This window comes from Schistocerca nitens, chromosome 5 (genome assembly GCF_023898315.1).
Source record: "Schistocerca nitens isolate TAMUIC-IGC-003100 chromosome 5, iqSchNite1.1, whole genome shotgun sequence".
NCBI lineage: Eukaryota > Metazoa > Arthropoda > Insecta > Orthoptera > Acrididae > Schistocerca > Schistocerca nitens.
In genome coordinates, this window is record NC_064618.1 from 506,338,801 (window position 1) to 506,359,699 (window position 20,899).

Sequence of the window (20,899 nt, forward strand, 5' to 3'; positions counted from 1 at the left end):
AACACCATAAAGAGCAAAGGAGAACCATCTGTGCGGAATTGCTTGCTCGTCATGTGGCTGAGGATGACAATTTCTTGTCAAAGATTGTTACAGGCGATGAAACATGGGTTCATCACTTCGAACCTGAAACAAAACGGCAATCAATGGAGTGGCGCCACACCCACTCCCCTACCAAGAAAAAGTTTAAAGCCATACCCTCAGCCGGTAAAGTCATGGTTACAGTCTTCTGGGGCGCTGAAGGGGTTATTCTGTTCGATGTCCTTCCCCATGGTCAAACGATCAACTCTGAAGTGTATTGTGCTACTCTTCAGAAATTGAAGAAACGACTTCAGCGTGTTCGTAGGCACAAAAATCAGAACGAACTTCTCCTTCTTCGTGACAACGCAAGACCTCACACAAGTCTTCGCACCCGGGAGGAGCTCACAAAACTTCAGTGGACTGTTCTTCCTCATGCACCCTACAGCCCCGATCTCGCACCGTCGGATTTCCATATGTTTGGCCCAATGAAGGACGCAATCCGTGGGACGCACTACGCGGATGATGAAGTTATTGATGCAGTACGACGTTGGCTCCGACATCGACCAGTGGAATGGTACCGTGCAGGCATACAGGCCCTCATTTCAAGGTGGCGTAAGGCCGTAGCATTGAATGGAGATTACGTTGAAAAATAGTGTTGTGTAGCTAAAAGATTGGGGAATAACCTGGTGTATTTCAATGCTGAATAAAACAACCCCTGTTTCAGAAAAAAAAATGTGTTGCATTACTTATTGAACTGCGCTCGTATACGTCAGATTTACTGATTTCCGTTCGACTCGGATAATTCCTTCGTGATGCGTTTCTTGCTTGTCTTAATGAGTATTTTCAGATTCTGGGACCTAGTTACACATCAATAAATCTTTAAAGCCGGCCGGTGTGGCCGAGCGGTTCTAGGCGCTTCAGTCTCGAACTGAGCGACCGCTACGGCCGCAGGTTTGAATCCTGCCTCGGACATGGATGTGTGTGATGTCCTTAGGTTAGTTAGGTTTAAGTAGTTCTAAGTTCTAGGGGACTGATGACCTCAGAAGTTAAGTCCTAGTGCTCAGAACCATTTTTTTTAAGTACATCGTTGATAAAAGTAAAAAACTATTAACGAAACTTGTATTTCTTTTAATTTTATTTTCTGATGGTCACTAAACATCCCCTACCTCCAGTCATCCCGTTGGTAGTGCACGGTATTCAGTATACGTTGGTAGTGTTAGGGCTAAGGTTAAGTAGTGGACGTGCGATGGTAGTGTGACAACGTTGTGTCACAAACCGCAACGGAACAGCATCTCTACAGCTGTTTAATGCATTCTCCAAAATGTTGGTGAAAACCTCGTTTCGATACCTCAGACTTTCGCTGAGGGATTTCGCTCCAGATTCTGTACAACTGGCGCATTAGATCGTGAAAGTCCTGAGCTGGTTGGAGGGCCCTACGCATAATGCTCCAAATGTTCTCAACTGTGGACAGATCCGGCGACCTTTCTGGCCAGGGTAGGGTTTGTCAAACATGAAGACAAGCAGTACGAGGGGCGTTTGAAAAGTACGTGCAAAGTCCGAGAGATGGCACACCTTTGGAAAGAACGCACGCAATGTTTCACCCATATTGGTCTACTTCTTTGTGTTTTTCATTCGTGTGAATCTAGGAAGTCGAGTGATTGTTAAAAAATGGACGAAAAAGAATTTTGTGTGGTGATTAAACATTACCTTATGAAAGGCAGAACGCCTCAGGAGATTAAAGAGAAGCTTGATAAACATTATGGTGACTCTGCACCTTCGATTAGAATAGTTTATAAGCGGTTTCAAATATTTTCGGAGTGGTCATATGGGCACAGGTGATGTTGAACGTTCTGGACACCCTGTGGAGGTTACGACTCCAGAAATCATTGACAAAATCCATGATATGGTGATGGATGAGAGAAGAGTTAAGGTGCTTGAGATTGTTACTGCTGTGGGCATCTCGAATGAACGGGTACATAATATTTTGCATAAACATTTGGACATGAGAAAGCTATCCGCAAGATGGGTTCCGTGATTGCTCACTCTTGGCCAAAAATGGAATCTTGTGAAGTGTTACAAGGATGGTTTTCAGCTGTTCAGGAAGAATTCGCAGGACTTTAAGCATCGCTTCGTTACTGTGGATGAAACGTGGATACATTACTATACTCCTGAGACCAAACAACAATCTAAACAATGGGTTACCAAGGGAGTATCTGAACCAAAAAAGGCGAAGACCATTCCTTCGGCTGGAAAGGTTATGGAAACTGTCTTTTGTGATTCGCAAGGGATAACTTTCATCGACTATCTGGAAAAGGGTAGAACTATTACAGGTGAATATTATTAATCGTTATTGGACCGTTTGAAAATCGAGCTGCAAGAAAAAGCTGGCGATTGGACCGCAAAAAAAGTCCTTTTCCATCACAACAAAGCACCGGCACACACCTCAGCAGTTGTCACGAAATTAATGGAAATAGAATTCCAACTCGTTTCACATCCCCCTATTCTCCAGACTTGGCTCCCTCAGACTGCTATATGTTCCCCAATTTGAAGAAATGGCTGGCGGGACAAAGATTTTATTCAAACGAGGAGGCTATTGCAGAAACTAATAGCTATTTTGCAGACTTGGACAATTCCTATTATTCGGAAGGTATCAACAAATTAGAACAGCTTTGGACGAAGTGTATAAGTCTAAAAGAGACTACGTCGAAAAATAAAAAACGTTTACCTCAAACACGTAAGTAGTTTTTATTTTTGCACGGACTTTTCAGATGCCCCTCGTAGAAACTCTCGCCATTTGGGGGCGGGCGGGCGGACATTATCTTGCTGAAATGTAACGCCAGGATGATTTGCCATGAATTGCAAAGAAAAGGGGCTAGAATATTGTTGACGTACTGCTGTGCTGTAAGGGTGCCGCCGATGATAATCAAATGAGTCCTGTTATGAAAAGAAATGGCACCCCAGTCCATCACTCATGGATGTCGGTCCATATGAGGGGCGACAGTCAGGCTGGTATCCCACTGTTGCCTGGAGCGTCCAAATGCGTCTTACTGATCATCGGGGCTGAGTTCGAAGCGGAACTCATCACTAAAGACATTCTAGTCGTCAGTGAGATCCCGTGGGTTTAATATTAACTAAGATGGTTGTCGCCATGCCTTTTAATTCTGAAAAACGAGGCCTCCGGTGTCTTTTTGAGTTGATGGTGCGCTAAGAGCGCGAAACGCGTCATTAATCAATAAATTTTGCATCAGAGACTGTCTTTTATTTGGAATATGGAACCACTTTGCTGCACCAAGACGGAGCAGAATACAGTGATTTGTACAGACTTTAATAAAAATTTAACCTAAGTTAATATCTTCGAGTGCACAGACAAACCTTCGAAAGTTACTTCAGTGTTTGGTTGAACAGATGTGTACCAAAGCCTTTTTCTGTTATGAAACTGACAAAAGTCCCACCAGCGTTCGGTTTAACAGATGTTAATCTGCATGACTCCATAAGTGTGACTGTATCATAATCTAAAATCGAAATGTGTATAGAGCCGGCCGCGGTGGCCGAGCGGTTCTAGGCGTGTCAGTCCGGAACCGCGCGACTGCTACGGTCGCAGGTTCGAATCCTGCCTCGGGCATGGATGTGTGTGATGTCCTTAGGTTAGTTAGGTATAAGTAGTTCTAAGTTCTAGGGGACTGATGACTACAGCAGTTAAGTCCCATAGTGCTCAGAGCCATTTGAACCATTTTTGAAATGTGTATAAATTGATTAACATCACGACTTAATGTTACATGCCTGTATGTAAAGCTTTCTGTACTTCCACTCACCGTATTAACACTGTGTAATGTACTCATTTAATTGAATAATAAAATTATTGCTTTGGCAGAAAGCAAAAAGTTGAAAATAAACACTAATGATAAAATTCTACTTATAAGAGCATGCTGCAGTATTCGCCTCTTAGAAGTACTCCTACTGTGTTGCAAACACGATCTTCCAAAGTTTTCTACTCCGGGAGTGCAAATCTTGGCCAGGACTGATCTAGCGGATAATATAAATTGCAGTCTTAGTCTTTTCGCTGATGACGCCATTAGTTATGACTTATTAGCGAACAAATCTTGACTTGTAAAAACTACTACTTTAAAATTTTTCAGTTATTTTTAATATGACATCTGTATATTGGAGTACCTTGATTTAAATAATACGTGCTAGGTTTATCATTTTTACTGGACAGTTTCTTCAAGAGATGATGTTTATTTTTTGTTATAAAAACATTTGTTCTTTCTTATGATCAAAAAAACTAAGACTCCGTTTTTCGTAATATTGCGGCTTGTGAGTGGATAGCAAGCAACTAAAAATCTTAATAAACAATGCGAGAAGAACTACATTGTGTCTAGGAAGGTACTGACAATGTTGAAGTTTGGTACAAAGATTGGAGTATCTCTTAGTTTTCGCACTGTGCTAATGAAGGCTAATGGAAGCTGTAGCACTGACGTACACACTACTGAGTCAAAACGTTACGAACACTGCCCACTGCGAGACTGAATGCTGTCTGGTTTGGTTGCGGGCACGTGATACGGTAAGCACTACAAGCGCAAACTCAGTTGATACTCGGCGCAGTGCGTGGTTGGAACAACAGTAAAGGCATTTCCCATTTACAGTCACTCTCATCAGCCACCGCGCCGAGTGTCAACTTCTCAAGGGCCAAAGAAACTGGTACATCTGCTTAATATCGTGTAGGGCCCCCGCGAGCACGCAGAAGTGCCGCAGCAAGACGTGGCATGGACTCGACTAATGCCTGAAGTAGTGCTGGATGGAACTGACACCATGAATCCTGCAGGGCTGTCCATAAATCCGTAAGAGTACGAGGGGTGGAGACATCTTCTGAACAGCAAGTTGCAAGCCATCTCAGATATGCTCAATAATGTTCATGTCTGGGGAGTTTGGTGGGCAGCGGAAGTGTTTAAACTCAGAAGAGTGTTTCTGGAGCAACTCTGTAGCAATTCTGGACGTGTGGGGTGTCGTATTGTCCTGCTGGAATTGGCAAAGTCCGTCGGAATGCTCAGTGGACATGAATGGATGCAGGTGATCAGGCAGGATGCCTACATACATCAGGGACCACATACCCCGCCAACTGCACTCGCGCCACATCATTACAGAGCCTCCACCAGCTTAAACAGTCTCCTGCTGATATGCAGGGTCCATGGATTCATGAGGTTGTCTCCATACCCGTGCACGACCATCCGCTCGATACAATTTGAAACGAGACTCGTCCGACCAGGCAACATGTTTCCAGTCATCTACAGCCCAATGTCGGTGCTGACAGACTCAGACGAGATGTAAAACTTTGTGGCGTACATTCATCAAGGGTATACGAGTGGGCCTTCGGCTCCGAAAGCCCATATCGAAGAGGTTTCGTTGAATGCTTCGCACGCTGACACTTGTTGATGGTCACGCATTGAAATCTGCAGTAATTTGCGGAAGGGTTGTACTTCTGTCACGTTAAACGATTCTCTTCAATCGTCGTTGGTCCCGTTCTTGTAGGATCTTTTTCCGGCTACAGCAATGTCGGAGATTTGATGTTTTACCGGATTCCTAATATTCACGGTACACTTGTGAAATGGTCGTACGGGAAAATCCCCACTTCATCATTACCTGGGAGTTGCTGTGTCCTATCTCTCGTGCGCCGACTATAACACTACGTTCAGACTCACTGAAACCTTGATAACCTGACATTGTAGCAGCAGTAACCGATCTAACAACTGTGCCAGACATTTGTTGTCTTATATAGGCGTTGCGAACTGCTGCGCCGTATTCTGCCTGTTTAAATATCTCTGTATTTGAATATGCATGCCCACACCAGTTTCTTTGGGACTTCAGTGTAAGTACTACACGCGCAAATTAAGTTGACACTCGGCGCAGTGGCTGGTTGGAGCAACTGTAAAGGCGTTTCCCATTTACAGCCGCTCTCATCAGCCACCTCGCCGTGTGTGAACTTAGTTTGCGCATGTAGTTAAGTATACATGGTGATCCAGCTGCCCCTTCCTATGGGTTCCGTGCAACGCCTTCAAAAACAACACAAGAGATTTTCATATTCTCTCTCGCTATGCGCAGACTATTAGCTCTACAGAAAAAATGAAGAGAAAGTTTTCGTATGAAATTTAATGGCTCTGAGCACTATGGGACTTAACATCTATGGTCATCAGTCCCCTAGAACTTAGAACTACTTAAACCTAACTAACCTAAGGACATCACACAACACCCAGTCATCACGAGGCAGAGAAAATCCCTGACCCCGCCGGGAATCGAACCCGGGAGGGAAATCTAATGAAGTTAAATTTTGTACTGGAATATGTTTCACTGGAGGGCACGATTTTCGAGTTATTCGAGAGAAACGCGTTTGAAGGTCACTTTTGTACGTTTTCTTAAACAATTCGAAAACTAAGGCGTCTGGCGAAAACGTATCCCAGTGCAAAATTTACAGTACATTTCCTACGAAAAGGTCCTGTTCATTTTCTCTGTTCGAATAATAGTTTGTGTGTAGCGAGCGAGGGAATGTGAAAATACTGCATGTGGTATTTGAAGGCATTACGAGTAGGGACAGCTGAATCACCTTTTATAAGCATAGCAGAGACGAATGGAGAAGCATTGTAGCGACGATACAGGCCCACATAGAAAATCCATTAATATTACGGTAAATGATTTTGACAAAGGCTAGATTGTTCCGGCCTGGCGCCTGAGAATGACCATTACGGAAACGTTGAATCTGGTCGTATGTTTGCTAGCTGCTGTTGTGAGCAGCTATGGAAAAGGTTGAAGGACAGTGAAACCAGGAGTAGGTGACAAGCCGTTGGATGTCCACACATCATCACAGAAGTTGGACTACGGAGGCTTGCCCACTCTCTAAAGGAAGATAGGCAGCGTGAGGCCACTTGTGGCAGAGTACAATGGTGGTGCATGCACAAGTGCTTCGGAGCACATCGTTCATTGCACATGGTTGAACGTGGGGCTCTGCAGCAGATGACCCATACGGATTCTCATGTCGATCCAACGATAATATCAGTTACGACTGCAGTGGGTACGAGATCATCGAGAATGGACTGAGGAGCAATGTAAACATGTCACCTCGTTGGATACATCAGTTTCCTTGTAACACCAGGTCGATGGTCGTGCCCGGATATGCCGTCATCAAGGCGCAGTTCCTCGAAACAAGCACCGAGTCACGGATGCCACCTGGTGGGGGCAGTGTAAGGATTATTCAAGTGAAAAGGTACGAAACATTGTGACAACCAGAGCAACTGAAATCTCCGTATGCCACTTTGTGATAACGTAGTGAGACATCCAGGGGCACGAATGTAATGAAGTCACCTCCCTTAAAAAAAATCCAAACTGTGCCCTCAGCCGGCAAGATGATGCTCACTGTCTTTTTCGACGTCTGAGGTCCGATACTCACCAATTTCCTCGAGCACGGAAAAACCATAAACAGTGATACATATTGTGAGACGCTCTATAGCCTACGAAAGTCCATCAGGTGCAAAAGGTCTGCGCTGCTGTCGGACGTGACAATTCTGCTCCATGATAACATGCCTCCACATGCCTGCAAGGTCACACAACGTGTAATGGCCAAGTTCAAGTGGGAGAAATTTGAGCATCCGCCCTACAGCCCAGACATGTTGCCCTGCGACTTCTATGTGTTTGGTCCATTATAAAGAAACATCACAAAGGGAAGCGTTTCTACTCGGACGACGAACTGGAGGACACAGAATTGGAGGATTGAATCATGTCACAGTCACAGGAAGTCTGGGAACAGGGAATTCTTTGGCTCGTGAAACAGTGGAATAATTGTGCTCATGGCCCTGGTCATTCCTTTTGAATAAAGACTTCGCTTATACCCACAGTGTAGTTTCGTATGTTTTCTTTTGAACGCCCCACATATTATGCTATGTGGGACATTCACCCAGGCTTCCATGGGACTTGTGGTAGTACATGAAGGCACCAGTATTGCGGACCATCTGTCTTCCCCAGGAGCCATGGAAGCTTATGGAGGATAACTGTCCATGTCACATGGTCTGAGGAGCACGAGAGTGAACGTACGTTGATACCTGATCTGAGACGCTATCTGCTGCCAATTCCGCACCCACAAACGACCGATCCGTAAATTACGGGGATTGCGTGACACGCGTGTAATAATCTGGTGCCACTTACCTCCAGAAACCTAGCAAGGACTTGTCGAATACATACTGTGGAGAATCGCTGCTGTTCTGCGTTGCAAAATTGGATTGACATGTTACTAGAGTTGTGCCCTACTAAAAGTACGGTTCGGTCGTTTTTGTAAAATGCATAAATGACGTAGTAAATGGTAGGATAACGGGTAGTATCGATAGCTTTAGTAGGGAAAGAAACATAAATGACTGTTTGACAGACAAGCTGGGAGCCGACGACTTCTCTTTATATTTTGTTTGTTTAGCCCGTAGTAAACGCTGCATATCGTTCAGTGTTAAGTCTACTGTGTATTCTATATTTTTACAAAATATAAATCGCATTTTAGATGTAATAAAAATTAGTCGATAGCGTAACTTCTGAGTTTTTATGTGACCAAAAAAATTACTTTTGATGCAAGTACAGTTCACATGCAAAAACATACATTTAAAGCTGTTATTTTGTACCCAATAGAATGTTCTTCATCGTGTTCAAAGGCAAGAGTTTCCTGTTATTATTGATAAACGCGAAAGTTGTTTATGAATAATACAAACATGTTTTATATAAGTTTGATGAAGTATTGAAGCGATGTTTGATATATTTTTGTTTTGCTGTTTTTTATTTTACCTTTTTGTTAGGGATACAGCGTTTTTTAGAGCTATATGATAAATCTTCATTATTTTTTTATTCTTATCACAACATCTCTCTATTCCACGTTATGAATCAACAATATTCGAATAAAATCTGAATTAAATTTTGACAATTTCAGTTTTCCTGTAAATACTGTTTATTCCTAAGTAACAGACAGGAGGATAACTATGTAGAACAAAAATGTTCTATAGGTTACCAAAAACTTTATATATCCTCACTCAGTTTCTAGACGGATTTTAGGAAAATCTAGTAAGACACTGATGGCTCATGTAAAGAAAGAGATCGTTATCAGCTAACACCCGATAGGTATGCAACACACGTAACCTACAGGTAATGCAGGTACGACTGTACCCGACCAAAGCTACAAGGAAAACTACCGTGGCTTGCACTTACCTAGGTTAGTTTACGGTAGTATTGTAACACTCATAATGTTTAGTCTTATCAGTGCATTAAAATTCGATTCTAAGCTGTTGTCATTTAATATAAAAGCTTTCATTGTAGCCGAGAAAAGGCTACGAGCTGTTCCTAGTAAGTTCAAAACCCAGTAAGCTTTGTTTGATTTCCCTACAGCCACTTCTGGTGAACACCGACAAAAAAGGAAGATTGAGTTTTAACATGCGTTGACATTGAGTTCAGTAGAGAGAGAACAAAAGCTTGTGTTGGGGAAGCATGTATAAGGATATCGGCCGTGTTGTCTTAAGTAATTTAGAGAAACAACAGGAAAACTGAATGTAGATGACTGTATGGGGATATGAGCCGCTGTTCTTCCGAATGCAAGTCCCTCTTTTGTTGTATCCCGCACGATATTGTTATGAAGATGACACGACAATTTTTTGCAGCAGGAATGATATCAGTAGCCTTAAAACTTGTTATGTTGAAGATACATTCGTTCAAGCATCTATTTGGTTCCGACCAAATGGATTCCTGCCGAATGAGAACGAAACTCAGCAGGTGGGTTTTACTTTATAATGTAAACTTTCCTCCAATGTTCCTAATTGAGTTCAGTTCACGGGTATATATTTAGATGATAAATATTATCTTGAGGTCAGCGTGTAAAATATATTGGATAAATATTATCTTGAGGTCAGCGTGTAAAATACACTCCTGGAAATGGAAAAAAAAAACACATTGACACCGGTGTGTCACACCCACCATACTTGCTCCGGACACTGCGAGAGGGCTGTACAAGCAATGATCACACGCACGGCACAGCGGACACACCAGGAACCGCGGTGTTGGCCGTCGAATGGCGCTAGCTGCACAGCATTTGTGCACCGCCGCCGTCAGTGTCAGCCAGTTTGCCGTGGCATACGGAGCTCCATCGCAGTCTTTAACACTGGTAGCATGCCGCGACAGCGTGGACGTGAACCGTATGTGCAGTTGACGGACTTTGAGCGAGGGCGTATAGTGGGCATGCGGGAGGCCGGGTGGAAGTACCGCCGAATTGCTCAACACGTGGGGCGTGAGGTCTCCACAGTACATCGATGTTGTCGCCAGTGGTCGGCGGAAGGTGCACGTGCCCGTCGACCTGGGACCGGACCGCAGCGACGCACGGATGCACGCCAAGACCGTAGGATCCTACGCAGTGCCGTAGGGGACCGCACCGCCACTTCCCAGCAAATTAGGGACACTGTTGCTCCTGGGGTATCGGCGAGGACCATTCGCAACCGTCTCCATGAAGCTGGGCTACGGTCCCGCACACCGTTAGGCCGTCTTCCGCTCACGCCCCAACATCGTGCAGCCCGCCTCCAGTGGTGTCGCGACAGGCGTGAATGGAGGGACGAATGGAGACGTGTCGTCTTCAGCGATGAGAGTCGCTTCTGCCTTGGTGCCAATGATGGTCGTATGCGTGTTTGGCGCCGTGCAGGTGAGCGCCACAATCAGGACTGCATACGACCGAGGCACACAGGGCCAACACCCGGCATCATGGTGTGGGGAGCGATCTCCTACACTGGCCGTACACCACTGGTGATCGTCGAGGGGACACTGAATAGTGCACGGTACATCCAAACCGTCATCGAACCCATCGTTCTACCATTCCTAGACCGGCAACGGAACTTGCTGTTCCAACAGGACAATGCACGTCCGCATGTATCCCGTGCCACCCAACGTGCTCTACAAGGTGTAAGTCAACTACCCTGGCCAGCAAGATCTCCGGATCTGTCCCCCATTGAGCATGTTTGGGACTGGATGAAGCGTCGTCTCACGCGGTCTGCACGTCCAGCACGAACGCTGGTCCAACTGAGGCGCCAGGTGGAAATGGCATGGCAAGCCGTTCCACAGGACTACATCCAGCATCTCTACGATCGTCTCCATGGGAGAATAGCAGCCTGCATTGCTGCGAAAGGTGGATACACACTGTACTAGTGCCGACGTTGTGCATGCTCTGTTGCCTGTGTCTATGTGCCTGTGGTTCTGTCAGTGTGATCATGTGATGTATCTGACCCCAGGAATGTGTCAATAAAGTTTCCCCTTCCTGGGACAATGAATTCACGGTGTTCTTATTTCAATTTCCAGGAGTGTATATTGGTGGTAAGTTGTATAAAGTAATTTAACTCTTAAGGTGTATGAATTGTGGACCCAAAATCTATGTCCTATTCTGCATTTTTTCATAGCATAGTATCATATGGTATTATTTTATGTGCATGGCATTTTAATACTGCAGACTAAAGCTGTTAGTGTATTTACTGTATCGTCATATAAATACTAAGTTTTAATTTAGCCATAAGAAACAAAACGCAGAGAAACTGCGCATTGTTATAACACAAGCAGCAATGATGCATTTATGTATCATACCATAGATAGTAAACAGTTAACAGTGTGGCGTCATGGTACCCAAATTACTTCATGAACTATCATAAGCTGTACAAGTTCTTCTTAAGCAAGCAAATGCTGTCTGACATTTTTGTATTGTATTGTATGGAACTGGGGGCCTAGAAACGACGGAGAGGCTTCGTCCCTGCCGCAGCCGTCAGTGGTTCACAACCCCACAACAGTCTACAGTGTTCCACAGGCTACAGTAGTCCACTCACGCCACTGCCTCCCCACACCGAACCCAGGGTTATTGGACGGATCGGCCCGCAGTGGACACCCCTTCCCCCCCATCCCTCCCCCGGGAACGTCTCACACCAGACGAGTGTAACCCCAATGATTGCGTGGTAGAGTAATTATCGTGTACGCGTACGTGGAGAAATTTTTGCACAGCAATCGCCGACATAGTGAAACTGAGACGGAATAAGGGGAACCAGCCCGCATTCGCCGAGGCAGATGGGGAAAACCCCTTAAAAACCATCCACAGACTGGCCGGCACACCGGACCTCGACATTAATCCGCCGGGCGGATTCGTGCCGGGGACCAGCACGCCTTCTGCCCGCAAAGCAGTGCGTCAGACCGCACGGCTAACCGGGCGGGCGTCTGATATTTTAGTTGTACACCCCTATGAAGGAATTTCTTGAAACTTCCAGAACGAATTAAAGGAATTTAATAATTATAATATGAAGTTTCAATGTCAATAGCTGAGCTATTGCACTTTCTTGTTATTAATTGCATTGTATTATGCATTTGACGGTGCCTGTTGCTGTAATGTTCTAACGACAGTAAAACTATTATTCTTATTATCATCCTGTGTCTTACCACAGGACAACCTCGCCCGTTGTGAATACCGAGAAGCCTCGTAAATAATTTCGATTCCTTCTCCTCTTCTTCTCCACTTGAATTAGTACTCCGTGTGCAATGAACGCGAAATTAACCAGACGGAAAAATGTGGTATTCGTGTCAGTGTATCTTACCATAGTGTTTAAAAGCTATTGTAAGGCAGAATATTGCAAAATTTTGGTTAGAAACTATGTTTTGATCGACAGAAATGCGCCTTTATCTGTATGGTGAACTATATTTTTCCCTTACTTCTTTAGGGGATTTTCCGGCGGAACAGGCCAGCTTCGTGATTGATCTCGGATCGCGATGATGACGTGTTGCTCGACTTTTGAATTAGCTAGTTTGAACCCCAACGTTTAAAAGACTTTTCGTTATCATAATGAGGCCAGTGAAGAAAGGACAGATACCTGCATTCAGTTTCGGACGGCCTGGATTGAATAGCGAACCTCTTTGCAAGTATGTTATGCTGTGACAGCATAAAACACTATATTACAACTAACACGTACTCTTCTTCTGCGAATTGCTACGCTTTATCCAGTACAACACTCGCAGCCCACTCGGAAATGGTGAAAAGGGTCAGATATGGAAGAACTACGAAAAGGCTCACATGTGGAAGAACTAAATATTTTGATGACGGTAGCAACCAAATTGAACTCCTGCCGTACACCACATGTACGAATTTCCCCACCCCACCCTCTATGGAATGTCTTCGTAATATTCACACGTATCACGTCAAATTCTGCACTTGAGCTAACTGTGAGCTTTGATTTGAAATGTAATGTAAGTTTGCATTTGTTATTGTACCAAATTTGTGCATGTACCACACTGCAGTTTGTTGACCAGTACTATATTATTATTGTATTTTTAGGTTGTAATTGCAATGCGAGATTTGTTTCAAGTTGTATTTGAACTGAAAAAGAAAGAGATCGAGTTAGCCAAGCAGCATATTGAGCAACACCAAATAAAGTTGGGAGGTGGGCTGTTTTCAGAAGGCTCATCAGGCACAAAGGTAAATATTACACCATGCAACTCTGTTATTGTCCAATGTGATGGTAAGGATTCTGGAAATGTAATTTGTTCTATGTTGCTTTCCTGTGTGATTTTAGAATGGAGCAAGCAGCTTGGAGACAGGAGCAAGTAAGATGAGAACTATTCAGGAAGACTCAGCAGTGAAAGAGAATGGAACAGCTGCTTCATCTAAATCGGCTCAACAAACGTCCGAGGTTATAGCAGATCTTCTAGACCTGGAATTTGAACTGAACAGCATACAGCAGGGAATTCATCAAATGGAAAGAATAACGCCATCTGATCCATTTGGACCTTCGTCTATCAGAGAAGACCCTTTTGGAAGTGATCCATTTGGGGATTCATTTGCCCCTGCAACGACAGCGGCACCAACTCCAAAGTCAAGCAAGCAGCCTATAGCTATTTTGCCACCACCTCCGTCAGCAAAGGAGCCTGTTCGTTCCCTAGCAGACCCATTCAACGTACCAGCAACATCTCGTGGTACCAGCAGGCGGTCGACCAATCGAGCAGCTACGAGTGAACAACTCCCCGCTCCTGCCCCAAGTACTGTGAAGCCAGTGCAAACTCAGGCGCCTACTGCACAGCCGGAGAAGCACTGGTTTGACCAAGAGACTGAGTCCCTTTTTGATGAAGGTGAATTGGTGACGCCACCATTAACATCCTCTGTAAATACTGTGACCTTGCCACCAGTACAGCCACTTTCTGAGCAAGTAAGTTTTCTTTAGCCACATAGCAAATTTGCAGGCATTTGAAATATTCAGTTATTTAGCAGTATCTTATATGTCGATATACTTGCTTGATTTCAGGATGATAAGGAGTCCAGGAGGAGTCCTTCAGCGCAGAAAGCTGAGAAACCGTTTGATGTTTTCACTGAACTGGACCCACTTGGTACAGGGCGCAGTAAGCCGTATGTGGACAGAAAAGACTTTTTCCAGGAACTGAAGAATCCACCAAAGAAAGTTCTTAAGGACTTAGTCACAGAAATTCCTTCCGAAGCTACAGCCCCATTATTCCAGGCGACGTTTGAGAAAGGAAGTAATGCACTGACGCCAGGAGATGGTGATTTGCCTTGCTCCACAAGTACTGTGCTGTCGAGTGGCGACAAAACGACTGTCACATTTAGTCCACTGACTACCTCAGCTCTAACCACAATGTCAGCCAAAAAGCCGTTGGTGTTAGATGTTGACCCATTCGAAGACACTGATCCATTTGATAAGACTGATCCCTTTGCTGAAGACGATTTTCCTCAAAATAATTCGTTCCCATCGTTAGGCAGCAGTAGTGACCCTTTTGATACCGGTTTCGCTGATTTTACCATGTTCGCAAAACCAAAGAAGAATGAAGTTTTTGCTGGCATTGCAGCACCTGTGCCAGCACAGGACGATGTGAAACCGTCTACGCTTATGTCCTCGACTGAAAGCACCACCCCTCAGACTTTCCACGGACCACTGAGAGTTTCATTGCCTCCCGAGAAAACAGATGTAGACACAGTTCTTTCAACACAGTCTGTGACACTACCATCGTCATCTACAGCGCCTCCATCCGTACTGGAAAGTCCTGTAGATACACTTAGCAAATCAAAGAGTAAAACTTCACGGCTCAGTAAACAAACCACATTGTCTACAATGGTGAAACTACCAAGCCCGAAGTCAACGCCACGATCCTCGTCACGCCTTGTAAAGCAGATCACTGTGGACTCGTGCACAACCAGTAGCACAACACAATCAGTGCGTCTGAGTCCTACGCCTCCGATGCCTCCGACACCATCAAAATCGGACAGGAAATCACCAGTAAGCCAGGGCATCTTGGAAGGTGTTACGCTACGCAATCGGTGTGCCGTGACCCCTTCTCCTCCAGTGGTCGCCAGTTTCCCAGATTCTGGAGACGGTGACAGTACCTCGAGACTGTCGGGATCCAGTGCTGAGCTAGCAGAGATAGCCCCTGAACCGCCACCGAGGCCTGCAGCTAGCATTGCGGCCATCAAACCACCTCCACTTCCTCCAAAGCGGCAGCAGATTAGCTGTATGATGAAACCACCTCCTAGACCTCCACACGCTGATGAACCACCTCACTATGACTATATAGAAAATTACGAAACGTCGACATCACCCACTCCTCATGAAATCGACGTGTTACAAAGTCCACCTCTGCCAGTTCCAGCAAGAAGGCCAAAATTTCCGGAAGTTGACTTTGTGCCTCAGAGACCAAGGAGGCAACAACCTCCCCAACCTCTCACAGCAAAATCTTCTATAGGCAGTGACGACTACTTAACACCTACACCTTTTCCGTTACTACCTCCACCTCAGAAGAAAAGTCCTAGCACAGACAGCGGCAAGTTCCATCACCTCCCCAAGGCTCGTTCGCCAGTTATGACGACAATTGATTCCATCCTTATGTCAACCTCGAGTGCAACAACCACATCAGCGAGTGATGACCGAAAGAAAAAGCCGAGTACTTCACTAAATATTACTTTAAGTCAGCTCACAAAAACGGGATTGCAAGATTTAGCAGCAGCGTTAGGTGTTTCTCCCGGCCATTTATCCAACATGACACTCCAGGAACTTACTAACTGCCTCTCCAAGCTTTCGACAGAAGCTCAAGGCCCCGAAAATGGCGGCGAGGAAACAAAGACAGAGACAGATGCGATTAAGAGAGACAAATATGCCACACTGAGAGAGTCGGTGGACGATGAACCAGAGTTTAAGGCAGACTTTGAAACTAATTTTGAACCAACAGACTCATCGGACAAACTAGAGGATGTTTTTCAGGAGGCACCATTTGATAAATATGCTGTATTCCGAGAATTGATTGAAGAAGCTAAAGATGATAGGCGGACTAAAGGAAGCACAGATTCTGTAGATGCCGAACCCAAACAACGAGTAGTAGTCTCCGAAAGTTCCGCAGAAGAGATGAAGGCAAGAAAGGAGGCCGAGGATAAATATGCTGCACTTAGGGACATTTCTCTAGATGAAGGTGCTGGTGAAAAGGAGGATGGCGACACGTCAAGTGAGAAAGACGACAGTATTGCAGAAGGTATCAAACCAGAGGAAGAGGATGATTTGTTAACGTTATCAAGACAGCAGAGTGAAAGCACTGAATCGCCCACTGTTGAAGCGGTGACGCTTCGTGAACCTCAGTCGATCATTGAAACAACTATATTAGAGGAAGACGCAACTGCTTTAGAAGATGATGCTGGAGCTGGTGCTGAAGAAATAAAGCACACATCACCACTTTCCGCAGAAATAAGCCCTGTCACAAAGAATGCTGACGAACAAGAGGCAGTAGAATCAGCAGATGGTAATAATGGATCGTCAGTATCTGAAAAAGAAGACGCCACCAACGATATTGGTTCTCCCGATAAGGATGATGACAGAGCTGAAGGTGTGTCCAGTGCTGAGGGTTGGGCAAAATTTGACTCAATTGTACCAGAAAAGACTTCACCTGATACGCAGAGAGAGGAAGTATCTTCACCATGGTCATCTGATGGGAAAGAAACAGGGAGAATGCCTCCAGCTGGTTACCAGGATCATTTGGAAAGAGAACAAGAAATGGAAAGAAGAAGAAGAATGAGAGCACGAGGTCAGTGGCGTGATGATGATGAAGAAGAAGAAGAAGGCTGGGAAGACAGGAGGGCAGATGGTATGCCATGGCAAGAAAGGCCTTGGAGAGAAAATGGTTGGAGTGATGGAGAGCCATATTATGATGATGGTATTCACCGTAAAGAAAGAATGTACCATGAAGAAAGGACAGCAAGAAGAAGACGACCTGCTCCATGGAAAAGTGGTCAGAGAAGTTCAAGGGATCCATCCCCTTGGGAACAGGATGATAAAGACAATGAAGACCACGGATGGGTTACTGTGAATAAGAGGTGGCGTGACAGATCTGTTGATGAAGATGAAGAAGAGGAAGAAGAAGAATATGAAATATCTAGAAAACCTCGATCCAAACAGTATGCTGCACCAAGAGACGATGAGCGGTGGAGGAGATACGAACACAGAGAAATGAATGGGTTGGAGTATGAAGAAGGCAGGAAAAGACGTCCATCTCCTTGGAGAGGAGAAGGTGAAAGTCGAAGCAGTTGGGAATCAGTGTCATGGGATGAAGAAGAACGATTTTCACAACGCGAATATTGTGATAGACGAAGTAAAGCAGAACGTGAAGAAGCATACTGGCGCAGAAGAGAACTTGAACATGATGGAAGACCATATCCTTGGAGCAGGAAGTGTGTTCCCCCTGACGAAGATTACATGCGACCAGAGCAAACCCTTAGGTGGAAAGGTGAAAGATATCATAGATATTCGAGGGATCGTTCTCGGGAACTACCGTGGGAGGATGATTACAGTGAACAAGGGGATGAAGAATCACCCAGGTACTTGGGAAGGAAACAGAATTGGCCAAAACGTCCTAGCAGTGCAACAGAATCACGCTGGACTCCAGAAAAAGGACCAGCCAGCGATTATGTGCCAAGAATTGGAGAAAAACAACAGCATTCTCTTCCAAGTGCAGCACGCTCAGATAGGCCAGACAGTATTGAGAAAATGGGAAGCTACACTATGGCTGAACGAAGATATCGTGAAAAAGTAGGCAGGCGACCGAGGAGTCGGGAAGGATATTTTAATTCTGATCAGGAATATGATTACTGGCCACAGCAAGAAAGGCCCCGCAGGCAAGACAAAGAAATAGGTTACGATCAGAGATCACAGACACTCCATACAAGGAGACCTCAGCGATACAAAAAAAGCATTGAATATAGCTACAGTCAGAAGTCACCATTCGATGATGATTTCACAATGCAACCATTTGAAGTAGGTATAGATATTAACAAAAGCCAAGGTGCAGAATCAGATGCATCAGATTCTGCAAAACAAAGATCTCCTGCACTCTCAAGTCACAGTCTCCCTGTAACAGCTGGTTCTTCTGTTGAAACTTTCGCGAAGGGTAAGGAAAGCCATACTAGTGATCCTAATTCCCGGCCAAAGGAAATAGGCCTGAGTAGTCCTCCAGAACCCTATCAGTCTTCACTTGGTGAAGACACAAATAGAGTTAGAACTCCAAGGAGCTCAACTCACAGAAAATCTCCATTTGAAGATGACTTTACTCCTACTGAAATACGGGGCATCAGGCTTGCATCAAGTGTATCAAGTGATATAAGTGACCACAGGAAGTCACCTTATGAGGACACCAAACCGTGTAGTAGAGGCCCAAGTGTGGTAGATGAACCTGCTTGTGCTAGTGTTCTCGACCAGAAAAATGGTAAACTAAGTGATGATGTTTTTCTTCCTGCAGGCACCTCAGAAACAGGAAAAACGCACAGTGAACATGCTTTTGCTGATTTTGAAAGCATGCCCTTTGGTGACAGTGAATTCATCCCTTCACCAAAAACTCTTTCTGAAAGCAAATATAGTGATAAGAAAGCACCTGGAACAGTGTGGAGTGGTGAAGACTCTAATAAACATGATAAATTTCATCCAGGAATGAAACTTCGTATGTCAAACCTTATGAGAGCAGATTCATCAACAAGTTTGAAAAAGTCAGAATCAATAAATATTTTTGTACGTGAAAGTGATCCATTTGATGACGACTTCTTCTGCAGTGATACAGCTTCGACAATACCCCGTCCACGTTCTGAGAACACTGGTCGGGCAGAAGATAAATCTGGTGCTAGTAATCAGACTGAAGTCTTCAACTGGACTCAAGCCTTTGACTCCTTCAACTTTGAAGAAGAGAAGTGAGGTATGTAAGGAAGGAAGATACATAAAATTTAAATTGCTCATCATAGTGTATAGTCGTGAATTTCCTTTTGCAAAACAGTAAGCACTGACAGACATCTTGTTCTTACTGTTACTGGGTGTACTAACTTATTCTTATTGTCAGATAAGCACAAATAATAATTCTCTAATGAATATTAGAAGAAGAGGTGAGTATAGCTGTTCGAAGATTATTGAATAATCTATTGAACAGGCACTCATGTGACCAAATTATTCAAACATTAAATAATGAAATAACTCCACTTTGTATTTTTTGTGGCCTGTACAAGGCACTTGACTAGGTACATCACTACATGTTAGAAAAACAGGTTTAACAGACTTAATTGTGTGGCTACCATAAGACTTGCACAATACTTGATGTAAAGGATGCACATTTTGACAAATGTAGCCAAAGGACTGTTTTATGAGTGAGAAGGTATTACTTTTGAGAGAGCCCCAGTGCTGTCAACAAACCAGTTAAACATGGATGTTAGGGCCAGTTTAAGGAGTTTTGGGTCCTCCTGCAAAGTCTGTGTTTGGGGCCAGCACTCTTTTTCTGGAATATAGTTTCCTTTACATTTTGCACAGTTTTCATGATTATATGTGGTTGTTATGAATGTGTTTGTTTGTGTGTGTTTTAATCTATGTACAAACCGTATCATATTAGCTTACCTGTGACTTCGCCCATATGAAGTCACAGGTACGCTAAGACTTGTTGATAAAAACACATTCAGTTATTTTTTATATGGAATGCAGTGTGTTAACCTCAAGTTGTATGAATACTGGATAGTATAGATTTCACAATATCTCTGTTAATATTTTTTTAAAATGTAAACAGATAGTTCTCTGCCCCGGTTAGGACACGAGTTGGCCTTGCCATGTAAATGTAAGCACTTAGGCATTAAAATATCTACAAAAATACCCAATATATACACTAAAACAAGAAAAATATGCACCAGAAATATACTAATAATCCCTTAAAATGAACAAACTTGCACCTAAAACCAACTCCAATGAACAAACTTGCACTTAAAACCAACTCCAAATAGAACTGGAAAAAGAGGAATCAAAAACTTTATTAGGTATTTCTGACATTACAATCATACTGAATTATTTCTGGACTTATTTTGCTTGTGTCAGTTATAGTAAATTACTAAATGTTTTTCCAAATCTTTCAGAAAGGCCATCGTCACATCTGTCAAAATAGTTTTCACAAATGGAAAAATCCCCTGTGTGTCACCCTATAGTACCAAGTAGAATTTAATTGTTGCAATGTTACTTGTAAAATAATTCTCAAAAAGTACATCCAGAGTAATAATGCCTGGTATAATGTTTTTCTTTAACTCACAAATTTAACAGCAAGCAAGTATATGGTGGTTTTGAAACATACTAAAAATTACTTACAGTATTTCATATAAATTGAGGAACTCACAGTTTACTACAGATACTGCAGTAGCTGTAATGACTGAGCATTTCATTATAATTTTTTTCTTTTTAAGAAGCAATAGTGGCTGGTTCAAAACTAGGTCTCCTGACTGCATGAAACATTGATCTGTTCTTCCATTCAAGACAAGCAGCCAGTGAGAGCTGTTGTAGAAATAAACTGTATTTATATGCATTCC

General features: G+C 43.9%; 1 protein-coding gene across 1 annotated transcript in view; it reads left to right on the forward strand.

The window, feature by feature from the left end:
• Window positions 1-20,899, forward strand: part of LOC126259597 (protein disabled) — a 102,459-nt gene that overhangs the window by 63,138 nt on the left and 18,422 nt on the right. Inside the window, exons 4-6 of the mRNA XM_049956506.1 lie at window positions 13,373-13,513; window positions 13,611-14,240; window positions 14,337-19,263. Coding sequence (XP_049812463.1) covers window positions 13,373-13,513; window positions 13,611-14,240; window positions 14,337-19,262 — 5,697 coding nt within the window. The 3' untranslated portion in view covers window position 19,263. The remainder of the gene's footprint in view (window positions 1-13,372; window positions 13,514-13,610; window positions 14,241-14,336; window positions 19,264-20,899) is intronic.